General features: G+C 39.2%; 1 protein-coding gene across 2 annotated transcripts in view; it reads right to left on the bottom strand.

Moving 5' to 3' along the window:
- POPDC1 (popeye domain cAMP effector 1) overlaps positions 1 to 18,271 on the bottom strand; it is a 41,172-nt gene extending 22,901 nt beyond the window's left edge. The window contains exons 1-7 of one of the 2 annotated variants that reach the window (XM_082405272.1): positions 18,030 to 18,169; positions 17,405 to 17,575; positions 13,892 to 14,128; positions 11,749 to 11,873; positions 8,919 to 9,106; positions 8,085 to 8,193; positions 195 to 362 (exon numbers count right to left, since the gene is read on the bottom strand). In XM_082405272.1, the coding sequence (XP_082261398.1) occupies positions 195 to 362; positions 8,085 to 8,193; positions 8,919 to 9,106; positions 11,749 to 11,873; positions 13,892 to 14,117 (816 nt within the window). In that variant the 5' untranslated portion in view covers positions 14,118 to 14,128; positions 17,405 to 17,575; positions 18,030 to 18,169. Of the gene's footprint in view, positions 1 to 194; positions 363 to 8,084; positions 8,194 to 8,918; positions 9,107 to 11,748; positions 11,874 to 13,891; positions 14,129 to 17,404; positions 17,576 to 18,029 lie in introns of both variants that reach the window. The other variant, XM_082405271.1, reaches the window with a different exon arrangement.
- Between the last annotated feature and the right edge of the window lie 8,176 nt (positions 18,272 to 26,447).

Below are 26,447 nucleotides of genomic sequence, written 5' to 3'. Positions count from 1 at the left end.
AAAATATAATAATTGCATACTATTTCCTCACGCTTGAGAACTGATTCCCTGAAGGGTCTCTAAATTACAAGCATCCCCACTTCACTTAACATATGACTAATTAATGAAGATTCAGGAAAATATATATTGCATAAGAGGAGATATACCTAACTATACATATGTATTTAACAAAATAGACTCAGAAAAACACTTACTTTATCATTTAAGGTGGGATCATTCAATGAGTAGAGCTTATTTGTAATGTCTTTTCCTATAAGATACCTAAATATTTCATATAGGAAAGGCTCTGATTCCAGAAAGTAAGTTAATCTTTCTCTTGACCAGCATAAAAATCTGCAGTTATCATCTGCAATAATGGTGACCTGCCAAAGAAACAGAGAAAAATGTATATGAATTATGATGTTAGTAACTGGGGGAAGGGAAGAGTAGAATAATTTACTGGATATTATCATAGCAATGCTTTGTCATATTAGTTAAAATAAGATCCATACACACTAGCTTCTATAACTAAGTATAACATTACATTTAAAACCAAGCAATCTGTAGACTAAATGAAAGCAAAGTCTTCAAGTTTTATTGTTCTGTTTTGTGAGGTCTGGTGATAGAAGAATGGCCACCGTGTCAATAGCACTGCTACAGAGTGTGCTAGACTGATGTCCCAATTGGATGTACAATTTATGGCTAAATATTTCTTTATGCCCAGATAATTATACTAGAGAATGAGAAAGCAGACTCACGTGAATTGGTTTTAGGGCCCAGATGGTTACTGATAAATATGGCTAGTAAGGGTCCTTCTCTGGGTCCTTCTGTCATAGGTATTTCTTGAGTGTGACCTACCAAGGGTAGCCCACTGGGGACACACACAGAGATCCCCCACTTAGCTCAGAACTAGGAGACCATACCTTTTCCTTAAGTGTTATTATATAGGAAAGTGGGAAAGCATTGTAATTGCACTACACAGAACTTAAGTATTCCTTAAATACATCCTCTCTCCAGAGCAAGGGGCCATGCCCTCACTCCAAGTTCAGGGTCAGGACACCCTTCCTCCCATGCAGGTCCTTCTGTCAGCTTCACGTGGCACTCCTATCACTGAACTCAAGCTCATCCGTGGTCCACTGTCTCTCCTGAGCACCCCGAGGGCAGGGACTGTGCATCTTCATACTGAATGCCTGGCTTCCAACCCTGAGTGGTGCTCAGTGCAGGTTTACTGATGAAGAAATTAACATATGAACACAAATACTGTTGAAGGCAAAAACCATTTTTACATCTTCAACATTAAACCCAATGCTTGTCCAAGTGGGAGATTAATAAAGGTTTCTAAATTGATATGAAGTCATATCTGGGCTCAGAGCAAAGATTTCCAAAGGAGCTCTTTACCCTTTGTTAGTGAAAAAATTAAACATATTTCAGATGACAAGGGGGTATTTATGTCTACTAGAAGAGAAAACAGAAAACCCAGCTTCTCTCCTTATGTCAGTGGTTGAAATCTGACCTTTAGTAAATTAGAGGGTTTGGCTACAAAAGGTGGGTCAGTGTTCCTAGAAAAATAAAACTGCACTTATTTATTCTATTAAATAATATTAAATACATTAAATAATAAATCCCCCCAACCAAACACACTGGGATTTAAGAAATGCATCAGCAGCTCTATGGCTCCGTAAAACACTAAATTTCATTTATTCTTTCAACATACATTGTTAGGCTCGTACTTTATGCCAGACACGGTTCAAGGCACTGAGGTTACCATTGTGAACAAAAAAGCCACGATCCTTGCCCTGTGATGCTTACATTCTAGTGGAGGAAGCCGATGATGAATAAAGAAATGTGACAATCTCAGGTGGCAATTAGTGTTTTGACAAATACAGAACAGGGGAAAATGGTAGAGAATGAGTAGGAAATGACAGGTACACATAATGCCACCCACTTTAAGTATGTATTGTACTTTAAAACATTTAAGGTGCTTTTACATCTATCATGTAAGCAGGTCCTTAAAATTGCCTTTGAGGTAAGACAGATAACATTCTTCCTCATTTTCCAGATGCCAAATGAGAAGCATCAAGGGGCTTCCCTGGTGGCACAGTGGTTAAGAATCCACCTGCCAATGCAGGGGACACAGGTTCGATCTCTGGTGTGGGAAGATCCCACATGCCGTGGAGCAACTAAGCCCATGAGCCACAACTACTGAGCCTGTGCTCTAGAGCCCGCAAGCCGCAACTACTAAAGCCTGCGGGCCACAACTACTGAAGCCCGGGCGCCTAGAGCCTGTGCTCTGCAACAAGAGAAAGAAGCCACCGCAATGAGAAGCCTGCGCACCGCAACAAAGAGTAGCCCCTGCTCACCGCAACCAGAGAAAGCCTGCGTGCAGCAACGAAGACCCAACGTGGCAATCAATCAATCAATCAATCAATCAATCAATTTATAAAAAAGCAAATGAGAAGCACCAAAAAACTTAGCCAGGAACACATGTTAATGAATGGTGGAGTGAGCACTGCTGACTTCCAGCCCAGGCATATTTTTCCACCAGGCCAAACCCTACCCAATGTGTCCTAGATTCATCAAGACAATCACAGAGAAAGGCATTTGGTGAAGTGACCACAAGGCTGACTCACCATCGAGAATCCCGCATACAAAGAACAGCTGAACACAATGTCATGAAGCCTACATTCTAGTGGAGGAAGCTGATAATAAGTAAAGACATGTGACCAAGGGGAAAAAAAAGATTTATAGAAAGAAGTATAAGGTCAAGTATAAGGTCAAGAGCCACATAAGCCAGTCCTGAGGAGTTCCCAGAGATAGTAGGAGATGGGCACGTAAACAGAAGGCAACTGAGTAACGTTCTAGAGGAGTAATTAGAGAAAGTGAGCACCGGCCTCGCACGGTGGCCCAGCCTGGCACCCAAGTGTTGAAGAAAGGGTTAGAAATGTTGAGGTCCCTTCATTTTGCGAAGATGTCATCTATGCCTTTGGAAGATACAGTTCACGAACAGTGCGGGAAGAAGTTAAAAGAGGAGTTGGAAATCATCCAAGAAAAGAAGTCGTCGTTGCACTTAGGTGATGTGTATGCATTTAACTTTTCTTCAACCATTTTAATAACCTCAAGTTGCCCTGAGGCAATAATACTTTCAAAATGATACTATAATTTGCTTAGCCACCATTTCCTATATTTTTTAAAATGTTTTTTAAAAATTGAAGTATAGTCGATTTACAGTGTTTCAGGTATACAGCAAAGGGATTCATTTATACATATATATATCTCTCCTTTTTCAGATTCTTTTCCATAATAGGTTATTACAACATATTGAATACAGTTCCTTGTGCTATACAGTAGGTCCTTGTTGTTTATCTACTTTATATACAGTAGGAAGCCACTTATTTTATTGAAGTATAGTTGATTTACAATGTTGTGTTAACTTCTGCTGTACAGCAAAGTGATTCAGTTATACATATATATTCTTTTCCTTTATTATCATAGGATACTGAATATAGTTCTCTGTGCTGTACAGTAGGACCTTGTTGTTTATCCATTCCATATATAATAGCTTACATCTGCTCACCCCAACCTCCCACTCCATCCCTCCCCCAACCCCCTCCTCCTTGGCAACCACAAGTCAGTTCTCTATGTCTGTGAGTGTTTCTGTTTCATAGATAGGTTCATTTGTGTCATATTTTAGATTCTGCATATAAGTGATATATGGTATTTGTCTTTCTCTTTCTGACTTCCTTCACTTAGTGTGATAATCTCTAGTTTCATTCATGTTGCTGCAAATGGCGTTATTTCATTCTTTTTTATGACTGAGTAATATTCCATTGTATATATGTACCACATCTTCTTTATCCATTCATCTGTTGATGGACATTTAGGTTGTTTCCATGTCTTGGCTATTGTGAATAGTGCTGCAATGAACATTGGGGTGCGTGTATCTTTTTGAATTATAATTTTGTCTGGATATATGCCCAGGAGTGGGACTGCTGGATCATATGGTAATTCTATTTTTATCTTTCTGAGGAACCTCCATACTATTTTCCACAGTGGCTGCACCAACTTACATTCCCACCAACAGTGTAGGAGGGCTCCCTTTTCTCCACACCCTCTCCAGCATTTGTTATTTGTAGACTTTTTAATGGTGGCCATTCTGACTGGTGTAAGGTGGTACCTCATTGTAGTTTTGATTTGCATTTCCCTAATAATTAGCGATGTTGAGCATCTTTTCATGTGCCTTTTGGCCATCTGTATTTCTTCTTTGGAGAAATGTCTCTTTAGGTCTTCTGCCCATTTTTCGATTGGGTTTTTTTGTTGTTGTTGAGTTGTATGAGCTGTTTGTATATTTTGGAAATTAAGCCCTTGTCGGTCGCATCATTTGCAAATATTTTCTCCCATTCTGTAGGTTGTCTTTTCAGTCTGTTTATGGTTTCCTTTGTTGTGCCAAAGCTTGTAAGTTTGATTAGGTCCCATTTGTTAATTTTTATTTTTATTTCTATTGCCTTGGGAGACTGACCTAAGAAAACATTGGTACAATTTATGTCAGAGAATGTTTTGCCTATGATTTCTTCTAAGAGTTGTATGGTGTCATGCCTCATGTTTAAGTCTTTAAGCCATTTTGAGTTTATTTTTGTGTATGGTCAGAGGGTGTGTTCTAACTTCATTGATTTACATGAGACTAGGCAACCATTTCTTATTGATGGTGGAAAACGATTTTTAAACCTGTTAAAATTATTATTCAATTTTAATGTAGTAACAATATTCAAATAGTAAGCTATATCTACAGTATGTATGAGTCTTACAAGTCCCTAAGAGCAGGCATTTAGTTGGAAGCAGGTAGTTAGCATATCGACTGAGGTCATTTCAGTGGATAGCTAATGCTTCATTACTGTCAAATAGACAGATTTACTTAATGATTTCCTGTCACAACAGTCAAGTGAAACATATCTTTAATGAGGAATTTTTATGATGCAATCTAGGAATTTTTAAAGTTTCCATGAAATACATTTGCTTCTTAGGTTATTAGGGTACCTCAGCAGTGCCATTCTTGAGTTCTTGTGAAGAATTTCACAGAAGAAATAAAAGCAAACACGGTAATGGAAGACACAAAAGAATTTCTCTCAGGTAGAGAATTAGACTAAGCGTTTGTAACCGGGTTTGCTGTGATTACCTCAAGGCGCTGGATTAGTCCCAAACCAATCCTACACCCTCACATAATGAAAAGACCTTATCAAGAACAAGAGCATCGGAGGGAATTGCTGAATGTGCTAGAATGGGAATGGCAGTCTGACACTATGACTGGCTGACTGTCCTCAGGGGAGAATTTATTATTTTCTTTGTGTAATGCACAAGGTTTCACACACCAGGAACATGAAAACGTCCTGAAAGTGGTCTATTCAGCTAATTCTTACTGAGTTTTCATCTGCACTAAAACACAGCAGAGTCAAGACTGGCAGATTAAATTGCTTTGCAACTTAACCCAAAGATTTACTTAACACTAAGATAAGGTTTTATTTAAAAGCCAGTTATAACTCAGTGTTCATTTATTTCACCAGAGCTTGGACATCTGCCTCCAAGACATTCTTCTTCCCTTAAAGTCAATAAATGTTTGATTTTCAAGCTTCACAGCACAGGATGTGCTATTGACTATGGCAAGGCAACAGCGGGAGATAAAATCCAAAAGAAAAATGGAAATGGCAGAGCTCGCTGGATATGAAACAACTGTACAAAGAAGAAGCCAAACACAGAAAACTACCTTTTGTGATAATGATACTCAAGATTCTCCAACATTTCTAAGCAGCAGCTTGGGTCTGTAAGTACTAACACAGCACCTAGGGGGCAGCTGGAGTCGTTGTCTCAGCTCTGTCACTCTGCCGGTCATCATAATTACCGTACATTCCTGAACAACATTCACTGTGCAATCTCAAGGGACAGTCATCGAGTCCACTTGCTTCCTTTCCTCATTTCACCCTACGGTAGAATTCAGTAGCACCCCTACCGAAGAATGAATTTAAAGAAAGAAAAATGCAAAGGAAGCAGCTCCTTGTCAGAACACTTGTAGCTGTTCAGAATTAGAGAAAAATGAGATTAGCAGGTAAAAAGGCATGTGGACGGAGACGTCCGGCCATTGACTCTCAGGTGTAAATGCCACCGGCACAGAGAGCGAAAAGTTGGTCCTGGGAGCACCTGCCAGTTTTCACTGCGAACTCGCTTCAGGGAGAGGCAATATACTCCTACACAGATGTGCAACAGCTATTTTTACTGTTGAGTATCTGCCAGTAGGAACATTTGGTAAACAATCAAAACAGAATCTTTCCCGAGGGCTTACTCTGATGGGAATCTGCTCCAACTGTACAGGACACAGTCTCGATGATGCCAGGGTAGGTTTTACCCATTGACCCATCAGGAAATGCCACACCAGACTCTATGCTGAGAAAAGCTGACTAGTCTTTAGAAAGGCTGAATAAATAGCCTTCACTCAGCTAGGGTACCCTGAGTTTGGTCATGTTTTTAGAAACATGAGGAACATTTCTCAACTACCGAATGCCAATCCCTAGTCCCCAAGAAGAGAACTGTGACCAGTGGCAGAAATGCCTTTCTTGTTGTTAATTTAATTATAACTATAACATAATTTGAAGTCTGGTGGAAAAGACAGTACATGTTATATCCCAGGGGCTATGTGCTTCTGGAAACAGAGGAGGTTCAGTTCCCACCTTTTCCCCAAATGCCAGTCTCTTCAGGATTATATGAAACTGAGCTATTGTGTAAAACCACTTGCTACTATAAACAGAGAAATGGATGCAGCAGATAAATGTTGGGCTTTGAAAGAAGAAATTGTAAGGTGGTCAGAGGAAAGAGGGAAAGAGAAAAGAAGTGGCCCTGTGCCAGTTTGTAGATGGTGGTGATTAAAGATACTATAAGAATAAATCTCAGTGCAGAGCTGACCCTTGAAAACGCAAGGGAGAGTGTAAATGAGGGGAGACAGGGCACAGTATCTGCTTTCTCCTCTATCTTAAGCTCAGTGAGCTTGCAGCCAGCACTGCAGCCAGGTGGTAAATTTATATGAGACCTTCTAGTAAATGCATACAACTTTAACCAGGTGTGTGTGGTTACTCAGGCCAGTTACTCAGGCAGGGTAGGAGCAGGGCAGGCCTGACACCGTTGTAAATAAACTTAAGTAGTGTCTGTGAATGTGCCCTTTTATCTCCATGGGGCATCCCAAATTGTGTGGCATTTCAGAATGAGACTCAAAGATCAGATTCTGTCATCAAGAAACACTGATTTTTTCCTCCCTCAGGTGATAGCACCCCCTTCTATTCCATTTCCTACCTAAATACATTTACCCTCCGGCTCAGAAGAAAACCTGTTCTCAGGATATTTCCATACTGCTGTTTATCTAGAGGCTGAGACTAAAGGAAACTCTTACCCATTTTCTTGGTTACTCTCCTAACAATAATGAGGGGAATAAAATAGGAGAGCTGGACACTCGCAGAAAGAATCAGAACAAAGTGTCACATAATGGAGCATTATTTTTAAGATACAAAAAGAACCAGGCTAAGTAGTCATGTTCAAATTATTGTAACTGTGAAGAACTTCATTCTTTGCCCTTAAACATATTCATTAAATTTAAAAGAGTAAAGTGGTTACAGTTGTTTTTCATAAGGGTTAACAAAGTAGGTTCTCTAGGGCAAAGTCAGTTTTCTATTTTTCCCCAATAAAAGTAACCAATTACATGTTTTAAGAACACTGATTATCTATAATTGACATTTTCCTTTTTTCTCATAACAAAAGCATTAGATGTTCTCTATGGAAAAATTATAAAAATTCAAATAAGCAAAAAGGAAGCAAACAAAAAAGCGATCAAACTCACAACCCAGAAATAACAGTGTTAACACAATGGCTAAATCAGGATAGATCTTTCTAGACCTCTTCCTGTGTACATACACACACTACTTTAAGTTTCACAAAAATGGGGTCATACTATATATTCCGTATGGTAATCTCTTTTTTCAGTAAATCATGGCCACTTTCCCATCCATATCCTTTGGATTTTGAATGAGACATTAACTAGTTTCAATCTTCTTAAAAATCATGCCAAAACATACCTGGAATTTTTCACCTTTGTGCATCTGGGTTGATCTAAATTCAGGAGAATCTATAAAGGCACAGGGGTAAATATTATGCAGAAAATGTCCTCGATAGGAGACCTTCATTCTGATAACAGAAATTAGTGTTAATAAATGCATAATAATCTGCACATAATATGACAAGCCTTAAAATCTCCATAATCTTATGGGTTTGTATTTTGTAAAATTTTAAAGACCCCCCCCCCAGGTGACTGACATAATTAAAAAGCCCTTCCTGAGGCACAAGTATTAATTTCAAAATAAATTTCACCAACAACAAGGGAAAAAAAGTGTCCATATTGAAGAAGACATGTGCCTTCCAATGGTTATCATTGCTGTTATAGCTGGAGTGACCATATAATTAATTACTCAAACTGGGACACTTTTGAGAGGGAACAGACACTGGCTGTCTCCCCAGGAGACTGATATTCCTCGAAGTTGTATTTTTGTGATGTTCAAAAAATTAAGCAAGTCACCTCTGAAACACGCATAAGCTCCTTAAATTTTAACACCCAATTTAAACCTATTACAATTCTGCCTCATTAAATTTAAATAAAACTTCCAAAAAAGTTGAAAACTTCACAAATGAAAACCCTGACATCAACAAGATTCACAGCAATAAATTCTACACAATTTTACCATGTTGCTCTGTAATATTCTAAAATGCAGTTGTCTGATGAAAATTCACCACCAACCAACTCTGTGACCGCTTATTTCATTAGTTGGCAACATTTCCTTTCATTCATTTCCTACCCAGAAGCCAGGAGAGGATTCCAGGCAAACGAAGCATTTCGATTTCCATAGAGCACTTACTTTCCCTTCAGGAGAATACTCAGACGGTCGTCAACTGAGGTTATATCCTCTGCAGCATAGGTCTCGCCCTTTTTCAATGTTTGGATCATGCAAAACTGTCCAGTTAATCTTTTGAACAAATCTGGAGGCACACGGAGTGGTTCAAACAATCTCCGGTAGATGCTTTTGAGTTCCTTTTCTATTTTTACCTGAAAGGCAGCAGTGATCAGATGCCTCACTAACGCAGCAACACCAAAACATTGGCTTCTGTGGTCTAAATAGGGATTTTTAGAATAAACAAATCTGCAGTAGATGCCATCACCCTTCTGTGTTTTGGTCAATGGAATCTGACACAGAAGAGTAAGTGGTGATGTAAGTTTAGACGCTAAAAGGGCACTTTTGCAGTTAAACTGAACTCTGAGAGCATATGGTGAAGATCTGCACTATTGATTACATCTCTTTCTATGCGCTACCAAGCAACCGTGGAGGTTTTGAATGCTGTTACAACATTCACCTTGCCAATCTTAGCGTTTCCTATAAACAACGTAAAACCTTTTCATTTTTAGAATACTTCTGTTTCACAGAAGGAAATTACACTAACTTTGAAATATTACAGCAAGAAAATAAGTACATAAATTAGGAATCAACCTGGAAACAAATTTATGAGGATACATACATTAAACATTTTTTCTATATGTAATTATTATCTAATGAGTTAATATAGGAAAGCAAACATCCACAGCTCCAATTGCTGCTTCTCATTTATTCTGAAGCAAAGTGAAGAGTAAAAAAGTTTCCATGTAGTAGTCTCATCCTGAGCTACCATAATCTCGGTAGAATAGAGAACCCACTGGCCAGTAAGGCTGGATGCTAGAGGGAGGGAAAGCAAAATGGCTCAATCACCTCTGTTGTCAGACTATTCGAGGCCCGGGTCAAGCCCCATCTTTGCATCCAGCATTAGTCTGGGAAATCTGTACAGCATGGGAATGAACTTTGGGGTTCAAATGATCATCCATCTCAATGATATCTATGGTAGCCACACCATGAAGCTTACAGACGCAGACGACCAGGGCTGCTCAGATGTCACTGCGGCCTTTGCAATGCTCTCACTTGTCCTGCTGTTTCATTTTAACGAAGTGCTAGCATTTATATTTTTCAAAAAGGTAGGTTTATTGTCAGAGAAGAAACAAAAGCACAGATACTAAATGATTTACTTACCTGGTGCTACCATCACATCAGCAACTTCTGAATCTTATGTTCAGAACTTGGGGTTGTAGTAAGTTCTGATATTCAGAAGCTGAAATCCTTATCGTTACTATCATCTACCTTCTCCACTCCACAGCTCTCATAATGAGTGTTTAAAATAATTTATTCACCAATCTGTCTCACTTCCAGCATGCACACTAGCCAATGTGGCACAGCAATGAACGTACGAACTGAAAAATTGACTCATGTTCATAATCTGCTCATCCTGCAAGTCTTAGCTCAAGTCCCAATTCCTTCATGAAGCCCTCTTAATTCTTCTCTTTGAAAGCATCCACTTATCAAATGTTTTCTTGAGCACCAATTAAGTGCTAACCATGCTTGGCAGGAACCGGGAATACAACAGTAAGTGTGGTAGATGATATTATTGTTTCCAGCTATTTGCTGCTTCCACCCCTGCAAGAGGATCATATATCCTCTTATCCTATCCTACTCCCACATCATCAGGCTTGGTCATGTCATTTGCTTTGGCCAGTGAAATGGGAACAGAAATTTTAAGAAACATTGGGTGTTTCTTTTGTTCTTTTATATTTTTCTCTCTGCCATGAGAATGCATGTCCAAATAGAACCTGCTGCTTCAGCAGAGACCCTGAAATGAAGAAGACACATGGAATAGAATCACAGCTGCCACAGTCCATATATTAGGTTGGTAAGGAAAAAAACCTGTTGCTGTTATAAGGCACTGAGACTATCAAATTGTTTGTTACACAGCATAATGTAGTGAAAGCTGACTAATACAGTAAGCAAAACGGACTGGGTTACAATGTTTGAGGAGATGGCAGTCTAGTGGAATGCCTATTACATATATCACCTGTATCATCGAAATTATAATTTACTATGAATTATCTTGTTTTCTAATAGTTTTCTATGTGCATGTCTGGCCTTGAACATAAGATTAGAGCAAGCATGTTATCTTTTACTTTACTGAATATTTGTATGTGCTTTGGACAGTCAAAAAACAGCTGTGGAGTGATTTCTAGGAGCCATGCTATTTTCTTATTCTGTTTACATCTGTTTGTTCTTGGTATGATCAAGGAAACACAACAAGGAGTGGAAAAGAAAAAGTTAAACACTAGTGTTTTCATAACAACTCACCAAAAATGGTGATTTCCTTAAGTGAGTATTTTGGACATAAAAAAAACAGCTGTTACATTTTAAAAAATAGCATGAAAAAATAGCATAAGTTATTTGTTAATCATTAGCAAGTTCATGGAAGTTGTCTCTGAGCACTTAATTTTATAACAAGGCAACGATTTTCCAAAGTGACATTTGAATATCAATAGGCAAAATAAATAATGAAGTTAGATGACTAAAAAGAATACTGTCATGTTCTCTCATGTCTAAATTGCCCTAATGATTAAAGACGTTTTAAAAACTCGTTGGTAGAACAAATTTAGTGGTGCTCAAATATTTCACTTTCAGAAAGAAAGTGAAAGTCTTAGAAAGACTTTCATAGAAAGTCTCATCTTCAGAAAAATGATATTAAAGGGCCTGAAGATGTTAGATGCTCATTCTCAGGTCTGAACAAAGTACTTGAAAAGCAAATGCTTTAAAGTCTCTTCGTTATTAATTAATTGTTAGTAATTACCGGTCTTTTCTTGTACAAAAGATATGAAAGATGCAAAATGTTGATCCCCAGGAACACCGAGTTCCAGATCATGATATCCAAGGCACATCGGTAGAGAGTGGCCCAGACGATGTAAAGGGTACATCCTGTTGAATAATGAAGTGGGCATGTTAGGTGTCTAGAGTAGCTTCAGCATGTAGCTGAATACATTTGTCATCTTCCATGTATAAAATAAACCAAACACATCTTAGAAATACCTAAGGCAAATATCACATTAAGTTACATTTTGGTTTTTGTTTGATTACCAAAACAAACAAAACCAAAGCACACTTTGTTGCAGAAAACTTGTAAAGTATAAAAACCATTTTTTAAAGGAGGAAAAAAAACTTCATAATTCTACTACTTAAAGACAACCACTATTGATATTTAATACTTCCTCACAGTCTTTATGTATTTTTACCTGATGGCAAACCTAATGAATTCACAGTTTAAAACCTATTCTTTTACTTATTGCAGTGATGTTCCCATTTCATGAAAACTTCGTATACATAGTTTTTAATGACTGTAATTAATTAAACCAAAATTTATTTAACTATCTCCCTACTGGTAGACGGGTGAAATGTTTTGGCTGTAATTTTTGATAAGTAGCAAAAACAGCTTTATACATAAAAATGTATCTGTTCTTGTGACTGCTTGCTTTGGGTGGATCACCTGACAGTGAGCCAAGGGGATAACTTTATAGGTTTTGATGACACTAAAGAACTGTTTTCTAAGAGGTTTGTGCAAATCTGCAGTTTCTTTTGATCAGTTTTATGATGGGAGAATCAATATATATTTTAAATTTAAAATAAAATTATCAATATCAATTATCAACACAAATATATCAACAGCACATATACACATAAAAACTAAATCTCCCATTTAAAAAAGTTATTCATTTGCAATTTTAAAATTTCATTAGAATGATTTGGGGCACCTGAATAATAGCCCAAAATACAAAAATTTTAAGGTTCTTTAGGTAATATTACGTAGCAAATATTGAAGACATGTAAAAGGCCTCAGTTTCTTCATTTATAAAGTGTTGGACTAGGTGATCTCCCTTGGTCTGTTCCATCTCCAAAACTCTGTCTTAAAAGTCATAATTAGCTTTTGCTTTTTTACAGGGTGTGGTTTTATTTTTTCACTCAATACTCTGCTCCTCCTGCTGTAATCCCTACCTGACTCAGAGGTAACAGCCACAGAAGTCCTACAAGCTACCTTCTAGCTACCCTTCTACCACCTTCTTTGACCCTTCATTGTCATTTGTCATATATTTCAGGCACAGTGAGCTACTCTTCATTCTCCCTCAACATGCTGAATCTCCCTCTCCTCTGTGCCTTTTACCTGGATACCATACACACTCACACTCAGAGAAATCCTTCTCATCTTCCCAAAACCAGCTCCAAAGTTGTCTCTTCAGTGGACCCTGGTCTGCCTTTCTGCTGAGCCCATCATGCTGTCCATTTCTCCCTGGCACTGGGTGCACACCTGCATCACAGCATCTGATCTGTCCTATGTGACCGCTCATCTGTTTCTCTCCAGCCCCCAAAAGAGGGTCTTTCTCAAGGATGGGGACTGCATTTGTCAATTTCTGTCTGACATATTACAGGTGCTCAAAAATGCACCTGAATAAATGAATCACCAGGGACATAATCACACAGAGAGTAATCTGTCAAGGATCACTGGCTAAAATAGTAAATTCGATTGTTTTAGTATTTTGATGTGGATTAATTTAACGTGCTTCATCAGGGTTAACAGAGCACCATCCCCCAAATTTTATTTGAACTATTTTGTCTAGGTAACTGTTTTTGTTCCCAGTGTTGCTTTACTTGCTGCAGCAAGTAAATGCCTATTCAAATAATGATAGTTAACACTATAGAATACTTACAATGTGCCAGGCACTATTGTAAGTCAAATATCACACACACTCACGCTCACCGAATTCTTACAACCCCAGGAGGTGCCATTTTTACCCTTATTTGACATTGGGGAAACTGAGGTATAGAAAGTTTATTCACCCAGTTATGCAGTTAACAAGTATGTAAATCCTCTGAAACACCCAATACAAAGTCCATCTGATGCAAGTTATAGAAAAGTTACATAAAATCTCAGTTAGGTATCTTACCTATAGTTAACATCCCCCTAAGAAGTATCATATGAAGGTGAAGAGTAGTTGGAATAACCAACCCAATTGCAAAAAAAATATTTGCTACGTGAAAAACTAGATGATGTATCTCTTTCCAGTTTTCACAAGTGGTCTGATTGGAAGGCACAGGTAGGATAGTTTCTAACTCAGGTGTAAAACCTATTGCAGTTGATTCTGCCAATGGGGTGGACTTGGTATAATTCATCTTGAAAATTCCTATAAAAACAAATAAACAAAAGGACAATCAAAAAAATGACAGCTGTATCTTATCACCCCTATGGGTGTTATACCAAAATTATTTCTGTGAACTAAATGTGGGTAAATAGACTTCTCTGGTGGTTATGAATTAGACAGACCTAGGTTCAAATCCCAGCTCTGTCACATATTAAATGTATCTATTTCCTTATCTGTTAAATGATGATAATACTTCATTGACTTTATGAGGAAATGAAATATATAAAATACTTAGCATAGTGCACAACTATTCTCTGATACATACATATATATATATATATATATCACTCCATATATCTATATGTTTGTATCTAAACATACTTGGAGGGGGAGAGAGAAATGAGGGAATTAACTAGTCTAAAAGACAGTCACCAATGTTCATAAGCCATAGCTATTACAGTTACTTAGTATAGCTTTCTATCATACTCCCACTAGTGACAATGAATCCAAACACAGGTAAAATAACTAGAAAAACTGATTTTTTTAATACTTTCAAAAAATTAACACCTTACTATTTACTATTTGAAGGCTTAGGATATTTGGAAGGCTTTAATTTCATACTGTTGTTAAATCACTAGAGCATACATATATACATTCTAAATTATCATATATGACCTAATAAATATATTACTATAATCATTTATATGTACAGAGAGAGTGTTAACATTTACTCCTTTAACTGTCTAAAGATTTACTTTCCCATAAAAATTATAGTTGGTAGCATCTCACAAATTGAAAAATAGTAAACTTCCAGGTTCCTTATATGGAAGAGGGGTCATGAGTATACATTTGACTATTTAATATTAGAATCTGTAGCAAATACATTTCAAAGAATATACAGTTTACACATGCTTACATAAACCTTAACACAAAATGGCACTATTTCCTTACTATATGACCTGTCTTCTCCGGTACTTAAAAAACTCTTTCTATTGTTAATTATACAAATTGGTCCCTGGCAAAAACTATGTAGATTTACAGAATATGTGAATTGTTCTGTTTCGGGCAAAGAAGTCCCAATGGGGACCCAAAACATGTTTAAATTTAATTTAGAAATATGATTTTCTTTCCAAATAAGGTCACACAATAAGCCATACTTTTCCATTTTTTTTCTTTTCATCCATCACACTAAAATGAAGGTTTTAGGTGGTAGAATCAATTGGTATCAGGTTGGGCATTTTGAAAGGATGCTAATAAACAAATGTGAAAGAATTCCACATCTCTTAAGATGATAGAAAACTATACATGCCTAAATTTACAAACTGTTAATGGGATGATCAAGTCAATTAAAGATCTCTTCCCATAATTCTAGAACAGTTCATACATATGAGAAATAGTTGACTTAGATATTGATTTGCTGCAAAAAGGAAAGAAATCATTAAAATTCAACTACTTTCCAAATGTTTTTTTTATTGAAGTACAGGTGATGTACAATATTATACAAGTTACATGTGTATGATATAGTGATTCACAATTTTTAAAGGTTACACTCCATTTATAGTTATTATAAAATATTGGCTATATTCCCTGTGTTGTACAATATATACTTGTAGCTTATTTCATACATAATAGGTTGCACCTCTTAATCCTCTACCTTCCAAATGTTTGACTCAATAAAAATACAAACATATTAGGATGGGGGGCAGGAATCATTATTTTAGTAACTCAACTTATACAAAGTTTGCTTTCAAGAACCAAATCAGAATTAATCTCATAAGTTTTTCAGGAGGGAAAATGATATTAAATGTCCTCTATCACTCATGATGTCAATATCAGCTTATGCATTAGTATTATATAAGCTAAAAATAACTGCCATTTCTACTGCACTTTAGAATGTGTTTTCATTCCCATTGTCCCATTTGTTCCCCTAACTAACCTGTGTTCTCTACGAGACAGGGACAAAGTCATATTCACCTAAGTATATCCAAGGCCTAGCCTCTGTAGATAATGCCAGAGGTGAAAGCCATATGGAAGGTACACAAAAATGACAGACTTTTTTAGAAATTACTTTTCTGTCTCCCCAAACCTCAGTAGTCAAGATAGGAGAGTGCCAAGCCCGCCTGAGGCTGGGAGAGTCAGGTTCTATACTACAAGCGCCAAGGAGCCACATAAACCAGGGAAAGTCACTTCTGCTCCTTGGGTTGGCTTCTTCCTGGGAACTGAGACAACTGGACTAGATGGTCTTTGAAACCCCTTCAAGTTTTAATAGCCTGTGACTCTAATAGATATTTATATAGTCAGTTAAGTAATACATATTTCCCCTCACATCCACCTGATTACATCTGTACTGCCAACTAATTCACTGTAATTCAATTTCAGGCTTTTAAAATTTCTCCAACCGGCACTAAAAGTACCAATTTCTGGTCAAGAGAAATGATAGGAAAACTATGATCTACTAACCCAAGAACCAAGGACACGGTAATAAGAATTTTTAAAAGGTGAGATAACCCTACAACATATTTTGATGCACCACGCCTTGTTAAAAATATATGTATAATCCATATATTTATTTATTTTTCTATATTCAATATATATTGTATAGTAATTAACATTATATATTATACATAATTTATTTTATTTGTATGTTTATCTATATGTCTATTATTTATCTAGGTATACTTATCTATATGTCTATTTTGAAATGCCAGTAACCTACTGTCAATAAATATGGATCGGATCTTGCCAATAAATATGGAAACCTCTTGCCAAAGGTTTCAGCTTCCTTTGACCACTACTTAATAGATTTATGTGGCTTGCACTGAACTATCCTTATACAGAGAATGAATGAGTCTGACGAGGAAGGTTAGACTGGTAAATTGGTAAACGTTCAGGTTAATTTTGACTAAATCAAGAGAAATTTTCTTTTTCTTCTGAGTCTGATTTCTTAAATTACCTGTTCTAGTTAAGTCCTGTTTATCTATTGCTTTTCAGGTAGGTGTGTGCAGGGCTAAATAGCTAAATGGTGAAACTAACATTAACCCTTCACCAAACTACACAAATGAAGAAGATAACAGCGGTGAGCAAAAGTGCTCATAGACTAGCGCAGTTCATTCCGTGATTCTAACTGAACCTTCGTTTATCTTCGGAATGACAAGGGCACTATGTTGCTAAGAGTCTTTTCGTACTTATTCTTGCTCCAAAGCCAGCAGTCTCTGAGACTTATCTGGCCAACAACACGTTTCCCAAAGCCTCGGAAACGAGGGCGCGGGTGGATCTCGGTTTCCCCAGCCATCTGCTCTCCCCAGGCGCCCAGCTCACCTCGCTCCTTAAAGAGGGAAGGTCTGTGTCAACTGGTCTTGATCCGAGGCTCTCGGGCCACGACGGGTGTGCAGTGAGCGCCCTGACCCACCTCGCATTCGCAGCGCCAGGCCAGAGCGCGCGACCCGGTGAGCCCGGCTGCGCGCTGCCTCCGCCTGGGACCCGGAGGCCCTACAGGGGGCGAGGAGGAGCCGTAGTGGGTTCGCGGGCCCGGAGCCCTGGGAGCCTCTCGGGGAGGGGAGAGGCCGAGCTCACCTAGAGCTTGCGGGCAGCAGAGCGCGGGAACCGGCACCCGATGGGGCCCAAGCGTCCGAGGACGCTGGCAATGCCAGACCCGAGTGGCGGCAGTTGACATCCGAGGGTCTGTGACCGCGACGCCCAGACCCGGGGTGAAGGGCGGCTTCCAAGGACAGGGAACCCCGCGAGGGCGCGGCCAGCGAGGAGAGGGCGGGGTTCCCGGCGGCCGGGGAACCGAGAACACGCAGCCGCCACCCGGGAGGGCAAAGTTGCTCCCAGTTGAGCAGGGATCCAACTTTCGCTTCCCGATTTAGCCCCGGGAGCTCGAGGCTGCAAATAGCCGGGCGCGTTGTGGGAGCCCGCGGCAGCTGCGCCTCCCGCTCCTTACCTGGCTCGTCCCTGGCGCGGAGCCCGGGAGGTGCTGGCCAAAGTTTGGGGCGGCAGCGGCGGGGCGCAGGGGACACGGACGCGAAGGCTCGACGGGAGCCCGACGCGAGAGCCTCGGCCGATCGGCGGGTCGGGAGGCTGCTCGGCCGGTGCCGTGTCCTCGCGCCCGCAGCGGCTTTGACTAAAATAGGCATCACGGCAGCTGCGGCCGGGGCTGGGGCCGCACAGCGCACGCGCCCGGCGTCCCGGCGCCCCCCGGCGGGCGGAGTCCCGGGTCTCGGCCAGGACTCCCCGCCCCGCTCCTCCAAGTCCGCCGCCGCGTCTGCACAAGCGTGGTCCCGTTTGAAGCACCCGCTTCTTTCTTTCCTGGTTTCCTCTCTACTTCTCGGTTCTGTCCTAGTTTGGGCGCGAGTGGGAGGCGGGCAACAACTTGGGGCCAGCGGCGTTGGCTGCTCAGCCTCATGGGGATAACTTGAGCAGTCGGGTCCCAGGAGGGAGAGAAATCAGAAGAAGAAATGAAAACTAGAATCATTTCCCCACAAAGTCGAACGACCCACTCGCGTTTAACTCCTTTCTGGGACAGTCGCCCGCATCTCAGCACAAGCCGGAAGGACCGGGAGAGAGTGCAACTCGGCGTCTGAGCCTGGCGGCGGAGGCTGGCGGTTTGGTCCACAGCGACGCGAGACTGCGCCCTCGGGGACCCGGCGAGGGGCCAGAGCAAGCCCGCCCTGCTGCTGCGGGGGCCACGCGGGAGGGACCTTCGACACGAGCCGCGGTTTTGTTTCCATGGAAGAAGGTACTTATCCGAAATTTGCATTCCCGTGGCACTGCAGGCGAAGCTCCACCCGGAGGTTGCCACTTGAATTTGGCAGATGTGGGACCCTGACTCGAAAAACGAGATTTGAAAGTACGCTCCAGTCAGTCTTTACTGTTTATAGAGCACAACTCTTTTGGGTAAGAAATGCAGGGCAATTTAGTGAAGAGTTGGTATGGGGAAGGAGTTGGAGGACAAAAGAGGAACGTTAGGTGGGCATTCACAGTTTCCACCGAAGTGTCCCATTGACGGATAAAATTTGTGCCAGTTATTAGAGTGTGAGGTCGTTCATGCGTGCCAAACATGAGCCAAAGACCACAGGTACTTTATAAAGTGAGGACCTAGGTGTGCACACTTGCCAGGCCTCTCCAGTGCAGCATCTTCTTCAGGAATATGGGCCATAGTGCTGCACAGACCAGGTTTGAATCCTGCCTCTGCCACCAGCCAGCTGTGTGACCTTGGGGAAGTTACTTAGCTTTTCTGGGCCTCAGTTTCCTCTTTTGTACCTTGGGGGTGATGATGGTGATGATGATTGCACCTGTTTCTCATAGGATTGTTTTGCGGACTAAATGATTTAATATACATAGAAGGCTTAGAATGGTACCAAGTAAGTTCTATGTGTATGAATATATATTCTACTTATAGAACTCCTTCTCTAACATGTTTGAAATTTGCTATATCTATCCAAAATTTATTTTCAAGGTTACTTCTTCAGAGTGTGTTTCTTTTTAGATGCTCTGCCAGCCATTTTGGTAGCTGCCACTACATACATTTTAAGGTGTAGGTTTAATAGCAAGTGTGCACAAAGATTTTGCATGGATATTTATTGGAGAATGGCTTGTAGTAATGAACACTGGAAATAATTTGTAATCATAGGGGGACTAAGTAAATTATAAGACATCCAAATAATCTTGTTCTAAGCAGCCATTAAAAATAATTTATAGAAAGATTAATTAGAGACGTAATAATGTCTGCTAATTATACAGAACAGAGGTCAGCAAACTCTGGCCCAGAGGCCCAGCCTACTACTGATTTTTGCACAGCTCATGAGCTAAAGCGGTTTTTACATTTTTTAAATGGTTGAAATCATCAACAGAAGAGTAGTATTTGATGACGTGAAAATTATATGAAATCCAAATTCAGTCTCCGTCAAGGCAGCATTGCGGAGTTGTGATAGAAACTATATGACCCTGCAGAGCCTAAAATATTTACTATCCGGTTCTTTACTGAAAAAATTTACTGCCCTTTGATATAGAGTGTACTTTGTGCCAGTCACTGTTATAAGTGGTTAAATATATTAAGCCATTGAATCCTCATGATAGAAGTAGTTACTATTATTATCTCCATTTCGTAGACGGGAAACTGAGGCAACAGCGAGGTCGAGTAGCCTGCTCAGGGTCACACAGCTAGCGAGAATCTGAGCCAGGATGTGAACCAGCCAGTCTAGCTCTACAGCTTACGCTCCCGTCCACTACCTGTACAGTTTCTGCCACCTTCTGTCACTGCCTACACTGCCTCCCATAAAAAGATGTTAAGTAGAAAAAGGCAGGTTACAAGAATGTGGAGAACATTACAAACCATCGGTGATGTTAAGCAGTAAAATGCTTACATTCCTTACTTCAGAATGCTGAAGTTGTAAGTGATTTTTCTTTTTTTCCTCCTTCTTCCCCTCCCTCTCTCTCTCCCTCCTTTCTTCTCTCCCTTTTCTCCTCTCTCCCTCTTCATCTTCCAACTTCTACGCCTCCTCCTGCGTCTTCTCCTGTGAAATTTTCTATGATGATTATATGTTACTTTTATAAAAATTTAAACACATATTTACTAAAATAATAGAGCCCAGGTTCTGGCTTTTGCAGACTGGGATACCAGGCTCCAGTTACGGAGTCAGTTGTTACTGGACGTACTCCTTACCTAGCAGGATCAGATGCCTGTAAGGCATTTAGATCATATCAAGATTGCATACTTTTATGAAAAGAATACTAGATTCGATATCATAAGACTTGAGTGCTGGCCTTGGATAGTCTGTTTGCTCAGAGTTTGTGTTTCACAGAAAGAGGAGACTGAACTAAATCCACGCCCCCCTCACTATAACCCATCTAAGGATTAAAAGCATAATTTTATGTTTGAATTTCTTATCATTGATATATGAATATCAGCTCTATAAAATTCAAAAGAATTCTAGACACAGAAACTTGGGTTTGGGAGTGCCCTAGGCTCCCTGGTCTCCTCCTGCTGGGCATGGAAAGATCAGATTGAAAGACTCAGCGCTATTTGAAAATGAATATGATGCAAGGAGGTAACTTGCATAGAAGTGTAGAATGAAAAGGGTACGAGGCATAAATAACAGAATATAGAGCAGCCTGTCTCCTCTGCAAAAGCTCTAGCTAGTACAGCTTAGATTGACATAAACAATTATTTCTACCTTTATTTCTCTATGGGCATCCTAGTCTGCTTTTATCATTTGGACAAAACCTTGATAAGATTTCAAAGTTCATATAGAACAAGTTTGTGAAAATAAAACATGAGCTGAGGGAGTCACTGGTTTTAAAAGTATGTCACATTACCTTCCTTACCTCTATCTGCCCATGGTTTACATCAGCGTAGACTTTCTTTCAAATGTTACTCCGAACTGCACAGAGGCCATAGCTGCTTCTGGTATGGTCTCATGGCAGACCAGTTGTGATCAACTCTTATACAATGATTTGATTAGATTCTTTCTATACCTAAGCTCATCTCGTTAAATGTTACATTAACTTTTTCATTGACCAGTTTGACAACGAGCCTCATTGACTGTTTTTAAATTTCTTTTCCTTTTTTAAAAAAATTAACAGACTTGGTTTTGGTTTCGTTAGAGCAGTTTTACGTTCACAGATGATTGAGCAGATAGTAGGGAAAGCTCCTATAGAGCCTCTTTCTCCCCTGCTCACAGTTTCCCCAATTATTAACATCTTGCATTAGTGTGATACATTTGTCACAATTGAAGAACCCATATTGTTACATTATTATTAACAAGGGTCTACATTAGGCTTCATCTTTGTGTTGTACAGTCCTATGGGTTTTGCCAAATGTATTTGTCATGTGTCCACCTGTGACATAATAAATACAATTTTTGGTCTCTTCTCCCGTTCCTGACCCAGAGTTCCTAAAACCCTTGTAGCAATTTCTTGAGTGACTGGGGTGCAAGGAGCATCTTTTGTTCTAATATTTAGTCTTTGATCCCCAATTCCTGACACAGGGCTCTTAAAATCTTCATAATTTCCTGAGTGATGGGGGCGATAAGAGAGTCTTACACAGAGCTTCCTAAATCCCTTGGAAATTCCTGGGTGATAGGAGCGTGTTTTGTTCTAAAGAGATGACCCTGTGTGGGCTCCTGGATAGCTTCAGGATGGGATCTGGTCACCAGAAAGACCAAGCCATGACTAGAAGCTTGGAGCTTTCATCCCCAACCCTCCATTCTCTGGGGAGGGGAAAGAGGCTGGAGATTCAGTTAATAATCGACCATGCCGATGAGATGAGGCCTCTCAAAAAATCCATAAACTAAGGGGTTTGGAAAGCTTCCAGGTTGGTGAATATATCCACGTGCTCGGAGGGTGGCACACCCCAACTCCACAGGGACAGAAGCTCCTGCACCTAGGAAACTTCTGGACCTTGCCCTATGTACCTCTTCATCTGGCTGTTCATATGTATCCTTTATTATAACCTTTATAATACACTGGTAAACGTGTTTCCCTGAGTTCTGTGAGTTGTTATAGCAGATTATCAAAGCGGAGGACAGAGCTGTGGGAACCCTGATTTATAGGCAAGTTGGACTGAAGGGTGAACTTGGGGGCCCATTACTTATGATTGGCATTAGAAGTGGGGGGGGGCGGTCTTCTGTCACAGAGACCTTAACCTGCGAGGTCTACACTAACTCTGGGTAGTTAGTATCAGAATTGAGTTGTGGGACACCCATTTGGTGTCTGGGGAGTTGGAGAATTGATTGGTGTGGGAAAACCCCACACACATTTGGTGTATGAAGAGTAGAGGAAACAGAGTTTTGTTTTGTTTTTGTTTTTGTTTTTAAAGTAATGGCATGTACCCACCATTGCAGTATCATACCTAATAGTTTCGCTGCGCCAAAATCCCCTGTGCTCTGATTCATCCCTCTCCTCCCTCACTTCCCTAACCTCTGGTAACCACTGATTTTTTTCTTTACTGTCTCCATAGTTTTGCCTTTTCCAGAATGTCATATAGATAGCATCATATAGAATACTGACCTTTCAGACTGGCTTCTTTCACTAAGCAATTTGCATTTAAGGTTTCTCTGTGTCTTTTTGTGTCTTGATAGCTCATTTTTTAATCACTGAATAATATTCCATAGTATGAATGTATTGTACCACAGTATGTTTATCCATTCCCCATTTTACGAACATCTTGGTTTCTTCTAGTTTTGACAATTATTAATAAAGCTGCTATAAACCTTTGTGGGCAGGTTTTTGTGTGGACATGTTTTCAACTCACTTGGGTAAATAAATACCAGGGTGTGCAATTGCTAGATTGTATGGTAAAGCTGTGTTATCTTCGTAAGAAACTGCCGAACTGTCTTCCAAAGTGGCTGTACCATTTTCCGTTGCCACCAGCAATGAGTGAGGATTCCTGTTCCTCTGCATTTTTGCTAGCATTTGGTATAATTAGGGTTTTTTTTTTATCTTAGCCTTTCTAATAGCTGTGTTTTTTGTTTTTTAGACTGACTCGATTAATTTGTTCAAAAGAACTGGTTATGCATTGAACAGGTGTTTTATATCTTGGCTAAATGAAAAACAGGAAATAAAGCAAAGGGGTATAATCTTTCATATTATTGTTGTTGCATCCCAAAGGCCCACAGTCTAAAAAATGGTTAAAACAATGTCTAAATATTTCTAATACTAAATTCAGGGAGGAGCTCCCTAAAAAAGTTGGATTATATTTGATTCATTGAACAATGAGCTTTTACCCAAAAGGTTCAACCCTTAAAAGAAACAAAACCTAACGAACAAAACCTAACAAAAAAAGTGACCCAGTACTTTAAGAAGACAGTGAATTATAAAGGTAGTCGAAAGAGTGGGGGATTTGGAATCATCAGCTGGATTTGAACCGTGGTTTTACCTTTAATAAACTGGGTGAATTCAAATCATTGATTAAACTTTTCTGAGCCTCAAGTGCTTGTCTGTAAAACTGTGAAAGTCATTCTTAGTTGAAAGGATTATTTTGACCTTTAGAAACTATGTTTTAAAAAATGTCTGGCATCCAGCTTTCGTAGCTTAATTGTACATCTTTTTACCCTCCTTATAGTGCTCTGCACATGGTACAGAATCAATAAAAATTATTAGAGTTCCCATCATCAAAATTCCCTAATCTGATGAAATAGTTGAAGTATTCTATGAACACATGAAGTAAAGATGTAGTTTCATCTTCTATGTATTTGCCTGTTTTAAATAGCTAGAACATAGCAGACATAAGACAGAGATTTCAAACAAAATTTGTAGATTGCAAGACTTTGGCTCATGCTAAAATATCCAGTGGTTTGGGATTTCCCTGGAGTAGCCAGATATGAGATATTGGCTTCAAAAGCAAATGCATAAAATATGCAATAGTATAGATTCTGGAAACTGGGCACTTGACAGAACTAAGTTACAGTAATTCACTGTCTGGGAATTGACAGAAATGTGCACACAGTGACTAGAGTCAGAAACTAGAACCCTGATACTCCCTCTGTTTATTCTTCCTTACATAACTTTGCTTCTAAAACAGAAGAGTTGCATTTGTGAATTATTTGTTTTAAATATTAAAATAACAAAGGCCATATATGAAGCATTTAATAGGATTTCCTAATCTTTCAGAAAGTAATTTCCAAAAGAAGGAATTTATTATAAGTAACTAAGTATAACAGAATCATGATTTTTTTAAAAAGTGTAAAAAGAGGATCAGAGAAGTAGCTCCAGTTCACAATCATTTCCCAAAGAAGCCTCAAGGCCCGGCCCAGGTTGGATTCTTAAAACAAAAATGGATCCCAGGCCCAGGCAGATCCCCCAGGAAGAGCAGGTTCAAAAGTTTGGCACCAACTCCTGTAAAGACTTCTCTTGTGTCTTGTTCTTTCCCTTTTGGGAATTTCTAGAAATTCACAGACCCTTGAAGCCTGTCTTATGAATCCCACGTTAAGCACCTCTACTGCTAGAGAAGAGAAATGCTACAACCCTGAGGATGACGCTTTTAAAGGTACTGGGTTTTTTTAGTGTGTAAGTAACTCCTTTATATGAATAATTAATTTGGTGATTGGAAAGGAGAAGTTGTTAATGATAGAAAAATAACTTTTGGCAATTCCTAATAACATGTAGTCTGAATGTATAGACAAGATTTTTATTGAAAGTGAAGCCAGGGGAATGACTTTTAATCTGTATCTGATGAAAGCAAAACTTTCCATCATAGAGTTTCTACTGGGAAGTATCATTCTGTTATGTAATTAATCCTCAAAAAAGGCTGGTTTTGGAGGCCAACAATAGCCAGCCCAGTAATTGACATTGGCTAGAAACAAAAACCCCAAGCAATGCATTATAAAGATGGAAAAATAAAATAAAGTTGGGAAAAATGGTGCTGCCATCCGGCATTAATTGATGTGCAAAAGCACTCAGAGTTCCCAGGAGAAAAGAATTATTTACATGCAAATTTTTATTATTACGACTACTTAAATTATTGTAATAAATTCATGAAAATAAGACACCTCACTAGCTTAATGCATATGTAAAACCTAATAAAATATTTATGAGCTACATACCAGCAGCTTTATCGTTTGGCATAAAAAGTGGTAAACAAGATGACATATTTCTTTAGTCCAAGATCAAACATATTTGGTAAAATTTAGGACCACATAAAATGATGACAGTGATGTTTGGTTTGAAAACTGCAGAGACCCTCACACACTTTCATAGGAGAAAAAAAGGTCATGATTTGAAAAGATACAGATTTTACAGTCATTGAGTCGCTTTAGCATTTGGGAGGAATAGAACTACCTTGGTTAGCGCATTTTCCGACAGAACACCATTTTGGTTTATATGCCATATACAAAACTATTCGTATGCAGTTTTACTGTGTACTACAACTTAGGGATTTCTTAATATTTTTTACATCAACTACACCACGTTAAATTATCCAAAGAGAAGTGTAATGAATATAAACTCAGAAAATGGCATCTAAAAGCAACAGAGCATTCCAACGTGTCAGGAAATCTTGCAGATGATGTCATATGACTGTTTAATGAATAAATAAAATTTCTAATACCTAGAAAATTGATGTTGAGTAGGAAAAAATCTAGTAGAAAATATTACTATTAATGACCATTATAAGATGCCATATGATGAAATCATTAAAATGCCTTGGCATTTATTACTTACATAATTAATGGGTTAACATGTTGGCATGTGATTCCCACGTGTTTTAAAGTGATATTACAGAAGTGGATTCCCCAAAGCAGTTTGTCTCTATCTCTGTTACGGCTTTATTACTTGCTACCTTTTACATATTTATGTAAAAGCCTTACTTCTCCTTCTAGGTTGTAAGTTTCTGGTGGGTAGGAAGTGTGTCTGATTTAACTTT

Source organism: Balaenoptera borealis (genome assembly GCF_965194805.1).
Source record: "Balaenoptera borealis genome assembly, chromosome: 9".
Classification (NCBI taxonomy): Eukaryota; Metazoa; Chordata; class Mammalia; order Artiodactyla; family Balaenopteridae; genus Balaenoptera; species Balaenoptera borealis.
This window is presented reverse-complemented; position numbering and strand designations above follow the sequence as displayed.